The 19953-nt window shown below is 50.1% G+C and overlaps 1 protein-coding gene across 1 annotated transcript; it reads right to left on the bottom strand.

Moving 5' to 3' along the window:
• Positions 1 to 8030: 8030 nt before the first annotated feature.
• UTP11 (UTP11 small subunit processome component) lies at positions 8031 to 16865 on the bottom strand. Its single transcript, XM_081018128.1, has 8 exons — positions 16733 to 16865; positions 15759 to 15820; positions 14524 to 14626; positions 13628 to 13741; positions 10884 to 10977; positions 10284 to 10414; positions 8644 to 8754; positions 8031 to 8290 (listed from the first exon to the last, which is right to left on the bottom strand). Exons 1-8 carry the CDS (start codon positions 16793 to 16795, stop codon positions 8207 to 8209), a joined length of 762 nt encoding a protein of 253 aa, XP_080874254.1. The 5' UTR covers positions 16796 to 16865; the 3' UTR covers positions 8031 to 8206.
• Positions 16866 to 19953: the final 3088 nt, after the last annotated feature.

Genomic DNA, 19953 nt, shown 5'->3' with positions numbered 1-19953 from the left:
CCCCTATTGTTGCCGGCTCTGCTGCAGGAGCTTCTGCCCTCATGGAGCTTCTGCTGGCCATCCCAGAGGAGCTCCACCAGCCCAGCAGCTCATCCACTCATAGGAACATCGGAAGCTGCCTTATCCAGAGTCAGACCACTGGTCCATCTTGCTCAGTACTGTCTACATTGAGTGGCTCTCAGTGATTTCTCCCAAGCCTACCTGGTGATGCTGGGGATTGAACCTGGAACCTTCTGCATGCAAGGCAAATGCTCTACCACTGAGCCTGTGTGACTCCTCCTTAGCCTTGGACTGGTGGGTTGCAGCCTGATCCAAGGGCAGTTGCAGCAGGATAAAAAATTAAGAAACAAGTCCCCCAAATGCATGTTTGGGTTAAAAGTGGATCCTGAACCTGAAAAGGCTGAATATACCTGCTCTATGGGATTGTACCCCGAGTTTGTAGTAATTGGGCCCCTTTAAAATCAAGTTTCAGATCTCCATAGGAACTGAATGAAGCCAGCCCAAGATTCATGGGCAGCTGTGATGAGAGATTTCACCTTTGGGGGGCCGAGATTGTGCTCCCAAGAGAGCAAGCGAAAGGCCTGACGCAGGCAGCCACCTCCCTTTGTGTGCATTTATATTATTATATGCAGCAAAGGGAACATTCTTGCCCAGAAGATGCCCGGGGAGGGGCCGAGCGGCCGCCTGAGCTCCCTTTGTGCAGCCTCAGCCTGCGTGGGCTGAGCCACGGATCGGGGTCCCTCCATGCAGCGAGCACAAGGGCCACCCTGTGAGCAGAGCGGGCCTGGGAGGGTGCCAACAATCCTCGGAAGAATCAAGGCTTGTTTTGGAAGGTCAGCCCCCTGGCCCTCGTGTAGGTGGGCAGCAGTAGATAAGAAGGAAACATTATCTCTCACCACGCAGGTCTGCAAGACCCATTTCGCAAGGCTGGCACAGGCCACAGAGCCCTCAAGTCCCCGGGGAACAAAGTCCCCAGTGTGGGCATTCAGCGAAGCCTTTTCTTCTGGAGGGAGGAGAGGAGGGGTCTCAGTGTACGCGCAGCAAAAGCACACACTGCTGACAAGTCCCCTACAAAGGGCACTTGAGCCTCCGGCAGAGCCCCTCATAAGCACACAATTGTCCGCCTGCTGGGACATTTATTTGCTCGGGCAGCAGAGAGACCACTCCAAAAATGTGACTCCTGGAACCACAGTGTTTCCCACCCCCGTGCAGTGGGAGGCTAGAGCCACCTTAGAGGAGGGGGCCGGTCACTTGAGGACACGCACATGCCTCCCACCCACCCCCAACACATTCCTTGGGACTCCACCCTGCTTGTTGAGGGATTAGGAAAGACTTGGGGGCATAGACACAAGCAGGGCTCAATCTGGGCTACTTCAATGCACTGAACCCCTGCCAGCCACCCACCCACCATGTGCAGCTGTGTGGACTCCTGTCTCTCTGTTCTGCTGTGGTGGGATAGCCAGCTGGAGCTGGTGACTAGCTGCTGCTGCTGGTGGTGGTCCTCTTTGAGCCAAGGCAGCCTTCTGATTTCCCTGTATGGCCAGTAAAACCAGATGATGCTATCTTTCACAGGCAGGCAGACAAGGGGTTCAAATTCATACTCTTTAGATGAGGTGGTGGGATCGGTGATGACGACTACTTCTTCTGAAGTTGGTAGCTCAGTCACCACTGTTGTCCCACCAGGCCTTTTACAGTGGAAATCCCCAATCCCCCAGAGAAATGATGGTGCAGTTATTTCTGATGCAAGGGGCCTTATTCAGGAGGTGGGGGGAGGATTGCTACCCTATGGGCATTGGTGCTACGATCTCCTTGGAAGTTGGGCATAAGTTCACTATGACCACAAGGGACTTTTGAGTTAGTTTTCCGTCTATGGAATACTCTCCCCAGAGAGGTCCGCCTGGCGCCTTCGTTGACCTCCCTGTCCTAAATGAGGTTCCATACCCTGGAAGGTTGAGGTCCACAGTTTAGGAGCACTCTTGGATGCTCAGGGGGCAGCTGTGGCTCCAAGTGGTTTTGCCCAATTTCCAAAGTGCATCAAAAAGAAAAGAGGTGGTCACTGTCAAACATGCTACCATCCTATCAAGATTAATGCCTGAAAGATGCTCTCTGTGGGGTTGCCTTTGAAACAAGTCTGGAAATCAAGAGGCAGTTGCCAGAACTTCACCTGGGCTGTTTCCAGAGTTGTACAATCTGCACAGACTGCCATTTCCTTTCTGGGCCCGATTCAATGCCCTAACAGTTTGGGGCCAGGATTTGTGATGGGCCATATTACAAGAACTTACTGATATAACATGAACCTGCTGATATCACACTGTGTTTGCCTTGCTCCAGGTCACGTTTCCATTAGAGGTGCACTCAGCTGGGATACAGGAGGTGAGAGGAGTCTTTGAAGTTGCAGTACCCAGGAAACCAAAGGAGCCCATTCATTTAAGACCCTTTGGGCAAACTGTAAAAACATGTTTATTTCACCAAGCCTTGAGTGTTTTCCTCCCCTCCACTGAATTTATTTTAGTTAGCTCCAATTTAACATTTAAAAAAATGTGTAACAAGTTCTGCATTTTATTTTTTACTGATACATTTTTAAAGATTGCAAGCCACCATAGGGCCCATTTGGTCCGAAAGAAAGGAAAAGAAAATCCCTGGAGGATGTGCCTGAAGATGGTGCTGTGCTTGCAGAAAGATGAATCCCTGGAAGTGGAGCTGCCAACAAATAGTGGTCAACATCAAAACAGCTCTCCACCTCCCTGCTTGACTCCCACACCTTTACACACCTCTGCCTCATTTTATCTTCTGACCTTCTCCCCTGTGACCAGGCCAGGCCTGTCCTGTCCACTGCAGATGAACTAGATCTCACAGTGAGGTCTCTGAGGAAGCTTCCTTGCTGTGCAGAGGAACTAATGCAGTTTGGAAGGAGGGGGGTGTGGGTGTTCCTTCACTGACCATCTTGTCCCCTTGCCTCCCAGCAACAGCCTGGCATGGATCAGCCACCGCTCTGGGTCCAAACTGGTGGGAAGGTGCTCCAGCTATGCATGGAAAAAGGTTAAAACTCACTCAGGTAGTGGGGCAGGCAAGATTCCCTTTGGTCCTCCTTCTCACCTAATTACTACAACAACCCTGTGAGGTAGGTTAGGCTGAGAGGCACTGACTGGCCACCAAGGTCACCCAAGTGAGTTTCACGACTCAGGTGGGGATTTGAACCCTGGTCTCCCAGATCCTAGTCTAACACTCTAACCACTACACCACAGTGGCTCTCCAAAGCCTATCCTGGTCTCGGTGGACTGAGAGTCTCTTTCAGTCAGAGGCTGGAGAAAGAGCCAGGCCTTGCGGGAGCTCCCCCAAAAGGGCATGGAGAGGCTACTTAGACAGTAGGGAGATATTTGGGCAGCTGGGGTGGATGGGTGTAGACACTGCATGTACCAGCAGGGCTCAGAGGGTGGGCTGCATGAGGCCAGGAGCATGGAGTATGTGCTGGGTTTTATGAATGACTGAGAGGGAAGGAGCCTGGGTGCATCTCTCTGATTCTCTCTCTGGGCTCAGATTTGCACGCAGGGTGGGTGTTTGTTTGCTTGCCTGCCTGCCTGCCTGCCTTTGCACCTTGGCAAGGCTGTGTCTGTGTCTGTCAAGGGGGCTGGGAGTGGGAGAGCCACGCCTGGAGCTGGGAAGGAAGGAGGCTCCCTCCCTCCGCGTCTTGGCGATAAACTGCCCGCCGTTGCCAAAAATAAATGTTCACGTTCCAAAGGCGCGCTCAGATCGCACCAGCAGCAGCTCATTAGAGATGCATATCGCTTGGCGGAGGTCCCACACCTTCCAGCTCATTATAAATATGCAGTTGCTGCTGGCTCTACCCCAATCATCTCTGCAATCAGAGCTTTTAATTAGGTTAATTAAATTGTATCAAACCTCGCAGGGACACAGTTCCCTGATGCTGATGAGCAGCCAAAACAGACCTCGGCTCCAGCTCTGACTAAGAAGAAAGCCTGCCTGTCCCCCTGCCCCCAGCTCATGACAATGCATGAGGAAACTGCTCGCCCCTCCCAGAAGAGCAACGGAGAGGGTTGACTGGGGGCTGGGGCTCCTGGCAGGATGTCCAGGGCAGCCCATCCATGGGGCTTTCAAGTGCAGGTGTGTGTGCGACTGGTTTGACTGCTTGGTCCTCTCCACCAGCAAAATTATTTCCCCATGCCACTTCTTTGGGCTGCTCAGTAATTCTGCCCTGAAACTCCACAGAAGCCCCCAGGCTGGATTTGGCTGACCCATGCTTCTTCACGCAGCACACAAGTTAAACTATGGAACTCGCTCCCACAGGAGACAGTGATCGCCACCAACCTGAATGGCTTTAAAAGGTTATAGACAAATTCATGGAGGAGGTTATCAATGACTACTAGACAATTTCATGGAGGATGTTATCAATGACTACTAGCTGCCATGGCTATGCTCTGCCTCCACAGTTAGGAGAGGCAGCAATGCTTCTGAATACCAGCTGCTGGACACCTCAGGAGGGGAAAAACTGCCCTTGTGCTCAGAGTCCTGTTTGCTGGTTTCCCTTTGGGGCATCTGGTTAAGAACCGTGAGAACAGGATGCTGGCCTAGATGGGCCACTGGCCTGATTCAGCAGGCTCTTATGTTCTCCTCCTGCTCTGCGCCAGGGACTGGCTTTCAAAGCAGCTGGGGCTGGAAGGCGCTGCAGCAATGGTTCAAGGGAAGCCTTGTCAATACGTTCCTGGCACACTGTGGCAGCTGTTATTAACTGCCCTGACCTGCCTGGGATAGAAGCAGAGGCTACCTTGAACCACCTCCTTCTCTGAGGACTCCTCAAGCACAACGAGGCACCAAAGGCCCCTTGCCAAGGACCCAGCGTGAAGCTCCAACCATGCCAATGCCATGACTTCCTGTGACGGAGTGACAGCCCATGTTCAAACCGCGGGAAGCCTCATGTTGACAGCTGTGCCCAAGATGCAGGCTAGCTGCTCCTAGCAGTGGCAATGGATACGAAAGTGCAATTGGGTTGCTCTTTGTCAGAAGCCACTCTGGAATATATCAAACTACATGCAAAAAGTCCCAAGTTCAAACCCTGACCTCTCCCCTTCCTTTCAGCAAGACATTGCCTGAAACCATGGAGATTCGCAGCCAGTCCCAGTGAAAGCAAGGCTGAGTGACATGGGCTTGCATGGTGGTCTAGGACAGCTCCCTACTCTATGCAGGGTGCAGGCAGGCAGAAAAGCTTCAGCTTGAATTAGCCCAGTGGGATTGCAGCCAAGGTGCTCAGTTGCCTCCTATCTGACAGAGAGAAGGCTGCTGCTGCTCTGGGACAAACTCTTGATCAATCTGCAGGCTTGCAGAGAGGATTTAAAAAGAAGCCTGCAGGGCTCTCTTCTCCACAAACATACCTATCTTCACACACCTCTGAGGGAGGCCAAATTCAGAGAGCAGGGATAGGCAAACACTCTGGGCTTCCCCCGATCAGCCACCCAGAAGCCCAGGCAAGTGGCCCCCAAGCAGCCCGGGCTCAGGGCAGCAAGCGGGCAGCTGGCTCTCTGCCCGGCTGTGGCACAAGCAAGTAGGTTATTTCCCAAGAGGGCTCCACCACCCTTTGCCACACACTGAGTCACCTGGAGCCCAGCTGCACCATCACCCAGCAGGGAGACGGGGAGGGAGGAAGGAGCTTCCAGCTCCCAGAAACCTGCCTGTTCAGTTCCTGTTACTATAATTATCCCCAGCTGCTTCTCTCCCCCACAGATCCCTCCAGGCAGGCGCTGGGGGCTCAGAGACCCCACCCCATGCTTCCCACTCCAGACTTCACCAGGGTTGAGAAATACAGGAAAGTCCTGCAGCAAAAGAGCTGTATGGGTGCCTCAGCACTCAGAGCATTGTCCCAGGGACACTGGAAGAGAAGAGAGATCTGTACAGCAGCCCTGGTTGCCAATCTAGGCACTTTTCTGGGCTTCTATCTGCAGCAGGAAGGGCCTGGAGGACCTTATGGAAGCCTTTTCCACATTCCAAGCATGAATGATGCCAGAGCTGGCCAAGATGACCCCAAGTCCAAAGAAATTGGGTTGGTGGGGGGGGCTGAGCACCTCTTTTGACGTGGTAAGGAGAACCTGGCAACAAGCCTCCAGCAACCCCTTGGCTCCGAAAGCTCCATGCTGACCTGCTAGAGATAGGGGCATGAGAATCACCTTCCTACAAATGGCTCTTAGAATGCCTACTCAGGGAGGAAGACGTTACCAAATGCTACTGCTCACACTGGCTGCATCATCTCCAGGCTCAGAGATGGGAGCATGTTTCTGAATTCCAATTATTGGGGGGATCAGACGGGGCAGGGAAGTGCTCTTGCACTCAGGTCCTGCTTTTCGGCTCATTTGGGCCTTGCGAAATAAGAGTGCAAGACTAGATGGGCAGCCTTTGGTTAGATCCAGCCTCCAGGCTCTTCTCATGCTCCTCTGCAGCCTTTCGCCCTCACAAAACCCTGTAGGGATTGGATGAGGTTGCAGGAAAAAATACTGCCCCAGGTGTGAGATGAGCAGGGCGACTCTCTGCAAGATTGAGGGCCGAAAGAGGAAAGGAGGGACCGACCTTAGCAAAGACTTTGCATGCCTTGTCTAGGAAGCAAACCTCCCTGCACCTAATCCTGGGTTGCTGAGCTACAGCATTCTTGCTGTAGGTGGGATTGAACACCTGCCACAAGTGGGCAGGCACACTTCCAGGAAAGAGGCAGCTGGGATGTCTGCCCCAAAATGCATTTCAGATCCCTCCTTTCTCCTTCTGCCTTATATAATACTGGTGTGGAGAATGCAGGAGATTCTAATGGTGTGCATCATACCAAGTAAACAGGGCTCTGCAGGATCATCAGCCTGGATCACCAAAGCCTACCACCTAACATACAACCATCAGGTGCCCAGAGGAAACCAGCAAGGGCCCACCTTGAAAGAATACAGGATGCCCCTCACTCTTTTGCCTCCTCATATGGTTGGAGAACATGGGGGGGGGGGACCAGAGGGGCACTCATCGAGGTGAGAGCCTGAAGCCTATGATGAGGGTGTCCCAGCTGGGCTTCCCTCTCCTGGCAGCAGAAACCCATTTGCAAAGGTCCACCTCGAAGAATGCAGTTCAGCTACACACATTAAGAACAAAAGTAAACAGAAACCCCAATTGATCTTGCTGGAGACAAAGACCTGAGCCACACCACAGGGGTCTGCATGCTGAAAGCAGCATCAGCATCAACTTCAAACAACATTGGCTCAGTTCTTTGGTATCTCAGATGGGAGTCAAGGCAAGCAACCTCTGGCTGAGTGGTTAGGAGCACTCCAGCAGCTCCCTTTCTGCTCTGGCTGGCTTTCCCCCAACCAGCACAGTCCTCTGCAGCCACAGAGCAGCACTGCCACCTGCTGGGCATTCCGCACTAAGCCTCCACTGCTAGGCAAAGTCCAAGAAGCTCAGATGGGCAATGCCAGCTGGCTGCTCCTCTGGAAGGCTCTCCCTGCTGCCCTATCAGTGGCACAATATATTGTACCTGCGGAGAGCAGAAGGTGGGCAGAATTTTACCCTCTCCACATCCCAGGCGGGGCTCAGCCAAACCCCTTCAGAATCCTTCAGAAGCAAAGCAGCCTACGGCAGGCTAGTCAATCAGCACAGCTCACCGAGTGGGGGAATCTGGGGCTGCCATGACTCCCAGCCAATCCTTCCCCTTAGCTCTCTGCCTACACAAGAGGAAACCAAAGTAAGCCCCATCCCAGACAGGGAAAGTCAATATTCTTGTAATCTCAACTGCCAAATAACTTAATACATGGAGTGAAGAAAAGAAATACCTTCTTTATGCAAGTCTCACTGCTCATTTTGGTTTGAATTTATTATTATTCACCCACTTGCATTACATACCCAGGTGTTCCAGTGCAGAAGTTCAAAATCTGGAGAGGAAGAGACATTTTCTTGCCAGTTATGATGGGTTGACAAGGCCACCTTAGGGCCCCATCTCTGCATGTTCAATGAGCCCCTTCACACAAGCAATAGAAATCAGAATTGCTCCCACCAGATTTGTTTGAAAAGAAGGTATACAAGACAACATTTATTCTGAAAACGAGAAAATGAATTTGTGCAATGAGACGGCTCCACCAAGAAAGGCCACTTGCCAGGGTGGGAGTGGGGGAACCTCCTCTAAGTTATCGTGGAATAAGATGTCCTTCATCATACCCACCACAGCACACAGCAGTCAGCGCTTCCGCCTGAACTGGAATTTGTAAATAGCTGGCTGGTTGACGGTCTCTTTCTTCAGCTTCACTTTGTGGGCTTTGTCCTGAAATTGGGGGAGAAGAAAGTGGGGCTTCTTAAAGCAACATACCCTTCTCATAAGGCTCAAGAGAGAAAAGCCAGGCATAGGGTAGGGGGCTGGGAAGCAGCAAGGAGTCAAGCAACCCATCTTAGATCTCTCAGTCTCTCAAACTGGTTGTGGAACTGCCCACATAACCCTTGGGAAGCAGGAAGGGTTGACTGATCCTCTCTGAAGACACACATTGACCCCCCTCCCATGTTCCCTGGAAAAGAGGCAGGAGAAGCCACTGTAAGGCAGTAGCAAGATACTGCCACCTCAGCCAAGAGCAAAGGGAAGCAATAGTAGGTGGAAGGCAAAGACACAGTCTGCTCCCTCACCAAAAGGTCCTTCCGGGTCTGGAGCTTCTGAGCGATGACAAACATCTTCCGCTCCCTCTCAATGCGCTGCTTCAGGAGGCTGTACTGACTCTTCCTCTGGCGGGCTAATTTCTTAAGACAAAAGAGAGAGAGACATTTATTGCTTTTGGCAATGGACAGAAACAAGTCCTCCCTGAAACGCCAGGTGTCTCCAACCGATCTTAAGGAGAAGACACCATGCCCAAGGCTGCCTCCAATTCTTTCTCGGTGGGTTAAGTGAAAGTTCCCAGCATACCCCACTTTCAACCCTGCAGGCAAACCTTCCCTATTCCAATGCTCTCCAGATGTTGCTGGACTACAATTCCCATCATCATCCTTGACAAGAAGTCATGCTGGCTGCTGTGAGTTGTAACTGAGGAAGGGCACCTTCACCAGAGTCCATCTCACAGCTAAACATTCAACATGTGAAAAAGCAGCCCTCTGCAGCCAGATTCTCAAGAGAAGCCACAGACACCCTGCAGTCAAACTTCTCCCCTGGATTCTCAAAGGGACTTTCCCAAAGGAGCATTTCCTTTCAACCCAACCCTTCCTAACTATTCACAGCAACAGGCCAAGGAAGGACATAAACATATACTAGGCCAGTGGGATGGGGTGGGTTGACAAAAGCAGGCAGGCTGCTCTGGGAACCCTGGAGGTCTCACATCTCACCACAGCAGGTACAGAGGGAGTTTGGGCCTCTCCTGTGGGCCTGGCTCAATGCCATTTCCAGGGAGCATGTTGCCGATCCCCACGGCACCCAGGCCCCAGGCTGCCAGACCCAGCTTTCCTGAGCAAGGCCATCTCAAGGCAGGTGTGAGCTAATTAGCACCATTGAGGACGACGGATCCAGACTTGTCGCACCTTCAGAAGGTGACTCAGTTCTCCTGGAAGAGAAGAGAACCCACCAGTCTGAACTAGCACAGCGACTTCAGCAATATGCCAACAGGAGGGTGGGGACCTTATCTCCCATCTCCCGCCACAGCAGTCTCTGCCTCAGCAGTTCTGGATGGCCCCTGAATTCCTCTCAGGCTGCTGGGTATTGCCCAATGTTTCTGCTCCTCAAGGCTTCCTCCTCCTCCATATCCCAGGCAGAAGTCATGTGACCTTCTGCAGAGCTTCCTGATAGGCTGGAGCCAATCAAACTGAACGTGGAGGAAGAAAGGGGGGAATCCCCTTCCCCCACTCTCAAACACACTGAGCAGACGTCTGGCTCCCTCTGGCCCATTTCCCAAATCGTGCAAGCCTGAGGACTATAAATAAAATCAGCAGCCGCCAACCCCGGGCTGAGAAATATTTTCCTTCTTATCTGCCTACCTAGATTTAACACGTCACCCCGTATCTGCAGGGAGCTGAGAGAACTCCAGCACCTCTCCGCTAGTCCTAGTGGCACTTGGGGCAATATTTAGCATTACGCAAAGTACCCATAAAAAACCCCTTGAAATCAATAGCTGCGATCCATTCATTTAAGTGGAGCAGAACTCCAATTACATGAGCAGAACTCAGCTGGCTATAAGCCGAAGCATGCAACCAGGATGAGAACATGGGTCCTCCCACTTCGACACCCTCAGTTTAGCTCCCAAGCAGAAGACTCTAGGGAGCTGATAAGAAGCAGCTGCACAGACCTTCAACTGGCCCTGGGTGGTGGCCCCCCGAACAGTTTCCTTCCGCAGAGTTTCAAGGGTTGGCCGGTTGTACACTCTGCCCACCAGCTCCGGTGCAGTGTTCAGATGGGTGGCAATGTCAAATCTTTGCACTGGAAAAAAGAGAAGGCCCTGGGGTTGGCAAAGTCAGCCAAGAAACACCACTCACCAGACACTCAAGAGCCCTAAGGAAGGGTCATGCAGAACAGGAAGCAGCCTGGGGGCTTCTGAATACTAGGTGCTGGAAGGCATAGGAGGAGGGAGGCCTCTTGTGCTCAAATCCTGCACTCGCAGGTTTCCCCTAATGGGCATCTTGTTGGCCATTGTGAGAGCAAAATGTGGGACTAGATGGGCCCCCTTTGGCCTGATCCAGCAGGCTCTTATGCCTCTGGCAGCTCCCTCCCTTCCCCTCTTCCAACTACCATCCCACAACCCCCACAACATTCTTCAGCACAAGTGCATTAGAGTCAAAGGAGAAGGATGAGAAGGAAGGTTCCTCTGAAGGAAAAGTAAACAAGAAAGAGGAGGGTGGGGAGAGAGCAGCCAAGTGCCCCCCACATCCGCCATACATGCCCCCCTTACCTTCCTTCTTTGTGTCAAAAAAGAATGTGTGTTTGTTCGGCTGCTTGCCCTCGGCTTCCAGCAGGTGGAGCTCCGACTTCAGCCTTTCAATTTTCTAAGAGAGAAAAGTGACTCAAGTCTTCATCTTCGCTGGGAGCCACAGAACCAGGCGAGCTGGAAGTGGTGGGGCAGGATCTGAACTCAGGGAAGAGCACAGGCTTTGCACGCAGACTGTGAAAAGCACAGTCCCCAACACCTCTGCCTGACAAGCAGAGGCCTTCCTCTCCCTGGGATGAGTTACCACCAGCCAGAGTAGGCAACAGAACCAGTGGGACCAATAGGCTGGCCTGATAGAAAGGAGGGTCCCCAGGCTCCCTGAGGCCATCTGTCTAGGGCAGCCTCCTAGCACAAGGCATGGCCATCCAGCTGCCAGGCAGCTCTCCACAATCATTCATGAACAAAAACCAGACCAGGGTGAATCACACAAAACAGAAGCACGGTGGAAAGCTTGGCACATGGCTCTTGCAAGCAAGCCAAGTCACATATAAGACAGCCAAACGCAACCACTATTCCTTCCCAACTCCACATGTGGTAGACCAGGGAGCAGCATTTACAGGGGTGACTGTTAACCCTTCATACACCCACAATAAGTGCCAGGAAGTGAATTCCCTTTAACTCCAGTGGGAATCCCAGAGGGTGAAAGGAATGTGCTCTAACCTTAGGAGCCAGAATCAAGTACGAAAAGAGTATTAGAACTGATTCAAGAATTTGGTCAGGTAGCAGGTTTTAAGTTGAATAAGACGAAAATTAAAGTTTTGGAGAAAAATCTAAATGAGATTGAGAGAGAGAAGTTCCAGAAGGAGACAGGTCTGACATTGGTTAAGAAAGTGAAATATTTAGGGGTTAATATGACTGCTAAGAATGTGAATTTATTTAAGGATAATTATGAAAAATGCTGGACTGAAGTGAAAAAAGATTTAGAAATATGGTCAAATTTGAAGCTATCGCTGCTAGGCCGAATTGCTGTGATAAAAATGAATGTATTGCCAAGAATGTTATTTTTGTTTCAAACACTGCAAATTTTGGACAAAATGGACTGTTTCAAGAAGTGGCAGAGAGATATCTCCAGATTTGTCTGGCAGGGCAAGAAGTCTCGTATAAAATTTAAGATATTAACTGATGCTAAAGAAAGAGGTGGATTTGCCCTGCCAGACTTAAAACTTTATTATGAATCAGCCGCTTTTTGTTGGCTGAGAGAATGGATGCTTCTTGAAAACACGGATGTTTTGGATTTGGAAGGTTTCAATAATGTATTTGGTTGGCATGCATATTTGTGGTATGATAAGGTCAAAGCACATAAAGCGTTTAAAAACCATATTGTAAGAAAAGCACTGTTTAATGTCTGGATAAGATGTAAGGATTTGTTAGAAAATAAAACCCCAAGATGGCTTTCACCAATGGAAGCAAAGGCTTTGAAAAAACTCAATATGGAGGCCAAATGGCCAAAGTATTGGGAAATTTTAGAACAAGAGGGTGACAGATTAAAGCTACAGAGCTTTGAAAAATCAAAAAACAGAGTACGAGATTGGCTCCATTATTATCAAATAATGGAGGCATATAATTTGGATAAAAAACTAGGTTTTCAGGTGGAAAAATCAAAGCTGGAAACAGAATTGCTAGAACCTAAAGTTAAGAATTTGTCAAGAATGTATAACTTGCTGTTGAAATGGAATACCCAAGATGAAATGGTGAAATCTGCTATGATTAAATGGGCACAAGATGTTGGACATAATATTATGATGATTGACTGGGAACAGTTATGGAACACTGGTATGAAGTTTACGGCATGTAATATCTTAAAAGAGAACTTAATGAAAATGATTTACAGGTGGTACATAACACCAGTCAAGCTTGCAAAAATTTATCATTTGCCCGATAATAAATGTTGGAAATGTAATGAAACTGAAGGTACATTCTTTCACCTTTGGTGGACGTGCCCAAAGATTAAGGCATTCTGGGAGATGATCTATAATGAAATGAAAAAGGTATTTAAATATACCTTTCTAAAGAAACCAGAGGCTTTCTCCTGGGCATGGTAGGCCAATTGGTGCCAAAGAAGGATAGAATTTTTTTCATGTATGCCACAACAGCAGCAAGAATACTTATCGCAAAGCACTGGAAGACACAAGATCTACCTACCAGGGAAGAATGGCAGATGAAGCTGATGGACTACATGGAGTTGGCGGAAATGACTGGCAGAATCCGAGACCAGGGAGAAGAGTCAGTGGAAGAAGATTGGAAAAAATTTAAAGCTTATTTACAGAAATATTGTAAAATTAATGAATGTTAGAAAGCTGCTGGAATGAAGTTATATGGCTTTAGCAGAAATGTTATAAAGAATTAAGTAAAAAATAGATTGTTAATGGGTAAAAGTGGAAATTTAAGGTTAATTGTGTTAAGATAAATTATAGAACAAAAATTAAGAAAGATGGAAAGGATTTGCTGAAATAGCTAATTGAACAAGAATACAAAAAAGGGAGGTGTGAGGAGGTCGATGACATAAGTAAATGAAAGGTAGAGATATAGAGATATTGGATGTGTTTTTTAAATGTTTTTGCTTTTTTTGTTGTTCTGTTGTACTTTTTTTGTTTTTTTCTTTATTTTTGATGTATTGTGAACTTTTTATTGTTTCTTTCTTCTTTTTTCTGTAACTATTAAACCTGTAATAAATATCTTTAAAAAAAAAAAAAGGAATGTGCTCTAACCTTGACTTCAGCTACCCGCTTCATCTCAATGTATTTCAGGTCCTGTGTCTTCATCAGCTTCTGCTGCTCCAGCGTGGTTTCTTCTTCCTGCTTTTTAATTATGTGAACTCCATCCTGCCAGTAAGAAAACATACATACTTTCTGGTCAGACAGAGTCAGTGGTGCCATAAGAGCTTAGATTGGGCTGGGACAACAGAAACCTAAAATGACAACAATCTCTGCAACAGATCTGACTGGTTAGGCACTGTAGAACAAGCCAGTAACCCCCCTTTTCCGTCTGGCAAACAAACAAGCAAACAGAACAGGAAAATTAAACAGGAATACTCCAAAGACAAAAATAGCAAGGATGGGGTTTCTTGTGCTCCACAAGATGTAGAAAAGATGGAGCGGACAAATATACAGATGCAAACAAGGGCATTTATCCCTACCCCCACCCAGTCAGTCAAGCCATGAAGGTCAGCAGCAGAATCTACACTGCAACTGTCTCTCCCCCAATGCAGCCCCACATAAGAAGAGCCCATCCATCTGGATGAGTCCAAAGACCTATCTAATTCTCTTCTTACAGTGGCCAACCAAATGCCCAACAGCAAGCCAATAAGGAGGACTTGAATGCAACAGCACTCTCCCCACTTCCAATCTGCAGTAACTGGTATTCCGAATCAAAGTGTTTCTGACAGTGGAGGTAAAATAGAGCCTAATCCTCTATGCATTTGTCTAATCTCTTTTAAAGCTATTCAAGTTGGTCACAGAACATACACACCCTTCAAAAATAGTCCCATCCTATTCTCTACTCAGGATAATAAGACTATTTGATCCGCTATCTGCTTCTTGGACAAACAAGCAGGAAGCCATGTCCCCCCCCTTATGCAGGGCTGCTTCCCAAGGCAGACTCTCACCTGGAGCTGCACACGGGTCATTTTGTAATAGAATTCATCCGGGTTCTTCTCCTCGGCCTTCCTGCGAAGCGCCTGGAGCGCATTCCGCTTCTTATGGTAGTCACTGAAAGGCAACAAAACATCCACATTAGCACAGCCTTTCCACACAAAGAGTTTCCTCCACAGAGAGGCTACGAGTGGGCTAGAAAAGGGGGAAGGGAAGAGTTGCTCCTTCCTTTACGCTTCTGAATATCAGCTGCCAGGCATCACAAATAAGGAAAGTGCAGTTGCACTCAGTTCCTGCTTGGAGGCTTCCCACAGGCATTTGGTTCTCCACTGTGAGACTAGAATGCTGGACTCAAGAGGCCTTTGGTTGGATCCAGTGGCAGGGCTTTTCTATTTCACCAGGAACTAATGCAAGCCTCTGCCATGAACACACAAAGTACTACAGATGATTAAGGGAATGCTTTACCCTCCAAATATTCCAGATTAGTTTACTGTAACACACTCCACATGGTGCTGGTCATGAAGACAACTTAAACCTCAATTCATTCAAGATGCAGCAGCCACATTGCAGCCTGGGGCTCCATTTAGATGGCACACAACCCATATTTTAAAACAACTACATTGGTTGTCAATTCATTCTTGGGCCCAATTTTAGCTGCTCACAAGAATTGGGCCCAATAAAATTTATTTAATTGATCAATTATAATCAATAAAAATAGTTAACTAACTGAGGTTCTGCCCCCCCCCAACAACAAAACCTGCCAGTGCCCATGGCGGAGATCCCATTTCCTTGCCTGCTGCAAGAAAAGCCTTCCCGTTCATCAACTGTTGAGCAGGGAAATGAAGTAGCAGAGACCTCCTGCACACCATTTTGGGGTCAGCACATTTAAGGGTCAGACAAACTTGACACAGCCACATTAGTGTGGTGCAGTGGCTAGAGTGCTGGACTAGGGACCTGGGAGACCAGGGGTTAAATCCCCACTTGGCCATGACACTCACTGGGTGACCTTGGGCCAGTCACTGCCTCTAAGCCTAATCTACCTCACAGGATTGTTGGGATGAAATGAGGAGGGATGGGTATTAAATGAAGAGTGAGGAGAACCATGTACACCACTTGGAGCTCCTTGGAGGAAAAGGTGAGATATAAATGCAATAAATGATGATGATCACATTGCTGCAGTGCAAGATACTGGCAGGTCCTAGTGAGCAGCTGCAGGAGGCATATTGTGAGAGTGAGGGACATTACTCACTTGGCACGGAGTTTGTAGTCCTTCTTCTTTTCAAGGATTCCAAGATTCTTTCGCGAAGCTGGCTGGGGGATGGGGAGCAGGGAGAGAGAAACAAACACACATGGGGACAAGTGCTCAATAAACATAGGAGGTGGATATATGCGCCAGGTGTCTTATTTAAAACAAACAAACAAACAAACAAGTAGACTACTGAAGTTTAAGCTTGTTTTATAGCACATTTATTAACACCAAGGAAAAGGCCTGTAAGCTCAGTGGCAGGGTGTCTGTTTTCCATGCAGCAGGCCCCACGTCCAATCCCTGCCAGCATCTCCAGTTAGGCCTGGGAAAGGACTCTGGAGACTGGCCACTACTGCCAGTCAGTGCAGACCATACTGAGCGAAGTGGGCCCGGTTGTCTGACACCCAGCTACCTCGGAAGGTGGTGAACTCTCCTCCACTGGAGGTTTTTAAACAGAGGACAGAAGGCCATCTCTCAGCGACGCTTTTGCTGTGATCTCTGCATTGCAGGGGGTTGGAGTAGATGAACCCTTGGGGTGGGGTCCCTTCCAACCGGGCATTTCTATTGAACTTCTGGACCGTCCGCAAGGACCCAGAGGGCAAAGGGGCCTTTCCGTAGGGGAAGAGGGAGGAAACCTTCGGGTGCCCTCCTAATGCAGCTCCTCGTACAACAGGGTGGCGTCGGAAGTGACACCCCCCGAAGGCGGAGAGAGGAGCTCCAGAGACGCCGCGGCCTCGGCTCTTGAGGGGCAGCCCTGGCCTCGACCTCTAACCTCTTCCCCACCCAGCCAAGGCGCAGGGCAGCGGCCTCTAAGCCAGACGAGGCTCCTGCGGGGGTCACTGGCCCCTCTGCTGCAGGCAGAGCCCAAACCTGGAAGCGACACTCGAGACGGGCGGGGAGGGAAGGGAGGGAGAAGCCGCCACTGGAGACCGTCCGCCCGTCCCGCTCCCCGCGGCGCCTCTGCCTGCTCCGCCCACCTGGCTCCGCTCGCGGTGCTCCCGCTGGCGTGACTTGCCCGCCTTCTTGAACGCAGCCGCCATGCTTTCGTGAGCCAGGCACTTCCGCGCCGGCGACTTCCGGTCCCCAACTAGCCCACTTCCGCTCGGCGGGGAACCGAAGAACTAGGAAACGTGCAGAGGAGAGCGCGTGCACGGACAAAAGGAGAAGCGACGCCTCCCGTTGGGATGTAACGAGGGAGAAGCGTCAGCCTCGGGGCGAGCTCAGGAGGCTTCGCCGGAATTCCTCACTCGAGCTCGCCTGGTACCAGCGAGGAAATACAGCTGCCTCCTCCCAGTCACCCCATACCCTGGATCATGAATCTCCAACCTTATCAGACCCATGACCCACTTTTTTATAGAATCATTGACCTGTAGGGGTCATTGAGGGTCTCTAAATAGGTCATCTGGTCCAACCCCCTGCAGTGCAAACCCAAGCAGGCATTTGGGGACCCATTTCTTACTCTTTTATCATATATTTGCATGATAGAGTGCGCTTCTCGCAAACCACCTTGGATTAGGACCTATTAGTGAGTCCTGAGTCCCGACCCATCCAGTGCCCTCCTGGGGGAGCCTGTGAAGTTTAAATGTGGCACAAGTCCTGCTGCCATTTAGTTCAGATGGGAGGGACGAGGGTGTAAGAGGAGCCCCACCCCCAGTTCCTCATTCTCTTCTCATTTGTGGTGGAACAAAGCATATTTTTAGGGTGTTGCTCCCCTGCCCTAGTTTCTTATTCTTTATTTTATATTTCGGCTATAAAGGAAATTTTTATAATACATTCCGTTGTGTTGTATTCGTGTTATTGAAATACCCTCTAATGCAAGATTTTAACCTAAATGTTCCGAACGTAGATGCAGGGGCTCAGGAGAGAAGCGCTGTAGGAGACAGGCACACAGAAGCAAGCAATGGTCAGTGCCTGGAGCGCCTAGCAGAGACCTGAGGGCATAGGAGAGGTTTGTAAGGGGCAGAGGGAGGAGAGGGGATGGGTGTCCCCTGAGTACTTGTACCTCAGCCTGGGAGGACCATAGTGCACTCTCCTTCCCTGGAGGCTTTTAAGCAGAGGTTGGATGGCCATCTGCCAGGGATTATTGAGCAGTGATTCCTGCATTGCAGGGGGTTGGACTAGATGACCCTGGAGTCCCTTCCAGCTCTACCATTATATTCTATGACTAAGGCCATGCTTACCCTTTTCCCTGCTCTCTACATCCAGGTCGTGATTCCCAGAGTGATTCCAGGCCTTTGCAAATAGGAAGCTTAACTCCATGTTTGTGCTGAATGCTTCCCTTGGATGTGGGGTTAGGGTAGGGTTAGGCTGCTCCCTGCCGTGAGGGAGGAAGCGTCTTACAGCAGTGCAGTGTAGAAAAGTGGTGCAGGGGAGAAAAAGAAGACCTTTAGCAGCAGTTGCACTTTGTAGAAAGCCAGTGTAGTACAGTAGCTAGTGTGTCAGGCCACTACTTGGCCATGAAGCTCACCTTGGGCCAGTCACTGCCTCTCAGTGATACAATCCAGAATTCTGCCACCTTCACTTTGCTTTTGAGGTGTAGATCAGCTCTCCGTCTCTGGGTGGTGGCAGCGAGAAAGATGGCAGTGGAGAGGCAGCCCCCCAATGGAGCAGAACCTCCCCTCAGCCGAGGAAGAACTCACTGCAGGTGGGGACCCCGCTCCTCACCCATCTATCCCTTCTCCCGTTGACCTGAAACAGCTGCTTCTGGCACTGGCTGGATGAGGAAGCTGCCTAGAAGAGGACCAGGGATGTGGGGACAGGGAATAGAGTCCACTGTTTAGGAAATGCCCTCCACCACCACCACCCCGACTTGTGCTGGGACAGCAGAGAGGCCTATACTGCTGCTGTGGGACAGAAATGTGTGTGACAGGGAGGCTGTGTCTATGGGAAAGGCAAGGCTAGCTGCTAGTTTACTGGGGGCAGCCATTCCAGCAGTGGGAGAGCTGGGAAGCAGAGCTCACTCCATTATCAGTTCTGCTGGGACAGGCCAGTCCCATCAGGTCTCTTCTCCCTTCCATGTCATCCTGGGGACAGCCATTGCATCAGTGGCAGAGATGGGAACAGAAGGCTCATTTCATCAGCTTTGCCCAGCTCCACCAGGCACCTCCTGCCCCTGAACTGAGCCAGCTGGCTAATATAGGAACTGTTGAGAAATTGGTGCGTGAATTTGGAATTTGGTTTTCCTCTTCCCTGCCTGTCTCTTTTCCCTTGTGTGTCATGTTTTGAGTTTTCTTTAGATTGTCGGCCTGTGGGTAGGGACTGTCTTGTCTTGATTGTACCTAGGCTGCCCTGAGAGCCTTTCTTTCCAAATGCTCTAAATAAAATTAACAATAACGTGGGCCTGGGGATCTTTGCTCTTGGAACTAGTGAACCAAACCACTGTGGTCTCCGCAACAGCCCCACAGTTGCCACTTAGGCTCCACCTTCCCTGGCTCTTCCTTTGTGCAGACTTGCTGTTGCTGACCACCTTCCCATATCCCAAGCACTTGCCTGTAGCTCCTTGAGCAAGGTGATGGGAGGCCGGCTCTGTTCTAGAGAGCCTTACCCTGGAGGCTTTGAGCTGAGGCCGTGTTGTGGTTGGGAGGGGATGGCTGAGTCCACCAGGTGGCATGTCAGGGGTTAGAGAATTCAATTCACAGCCTTGGGTCAGGTCGACCCATGAGCTCATCGGTGCCTAGGCTACATACCTTAGGCCAGCACTCACCTTCAAGTTGGGCAGTTTGAGCCCCTTTTGGGAAGAAGCAAAGCCATCGTTCCTCTTGCTGGGGGTTCCCAGCGGACAGGTAGAATGTGGTGCATGTCTCTATAACTCAGCACACCTGGATTTGCACATCTCTCTACAATCTTGTCATGCTTCCTGTCTCAGCAGAGCCACCTGTGGGGCACAAACCTTAAGCCGTCCATGTTTCCCCTTCCCATCATCAAAGTAGCCTCCTCACAGTGGGAGGCAATTGCAGAGGCACTCAGGACCATGGCTGGCACCCCTGGGTGGAGGCAGTTGCTATTTGCACTCAAGTCCTGCTTGTGGACTTCCAGTAGAGGAACATGGTTAGCCATGGTGAGAATGCTGGACCAGATGGGCTCCCTCTGGCCTGATCCAGGAAGCTCTTTTCCCAACACTGCACAAATTTTAGGTCCCAGGACCCAGTTGAGCTCCTTGGAAGTATGCCAGTTTTCCCCTCATGGAGAAGGCAATGGG

Source organism: Podarcis pityusensis (assembly GCF_964106645.2).
Source record: "Podarcis pityusensis genome assembly, chromosome: 8".
In the NCBI taxonomy this organism is placed as follows: domain Eukaryota; kingdom Metazoa; phylum Chordata; class Lepidosauria; order Squamata; family Lacertidae; genus Podarcis; species Podarcis pityusensis.
The sequence above is the reverse complement of the archived record's forward strand: the minus strand, read 5'-3'. Positions and strand labels throughout refer to the sequence as shown.

Bases quoted from the DNA above. Each gene is read 5' to 3' on its own strand.
- UTP11 (XM_081018128.1), bottom strand. From the start codon at position 16,795: ATGGCGGCTGCGTTCAAGAAGGCGGGCAAGTCACGCCAGCGGGAGCAC. The intron at 15,821-16,732 runs GTGGGCGGAGCA...CCCATCCCCCAG, and splicing joins AGCACCGCGAGCGGAGCCAG to CCAGCTTCGCGAAAGAATCT. The intron at 13,742-14,523 runs GTGAGAGTCTGC...TCTTACTGGCAG, and splicing joins TGACCCGTGTGCAGCTCCAG to GATGGAGTTCACATAATTAA.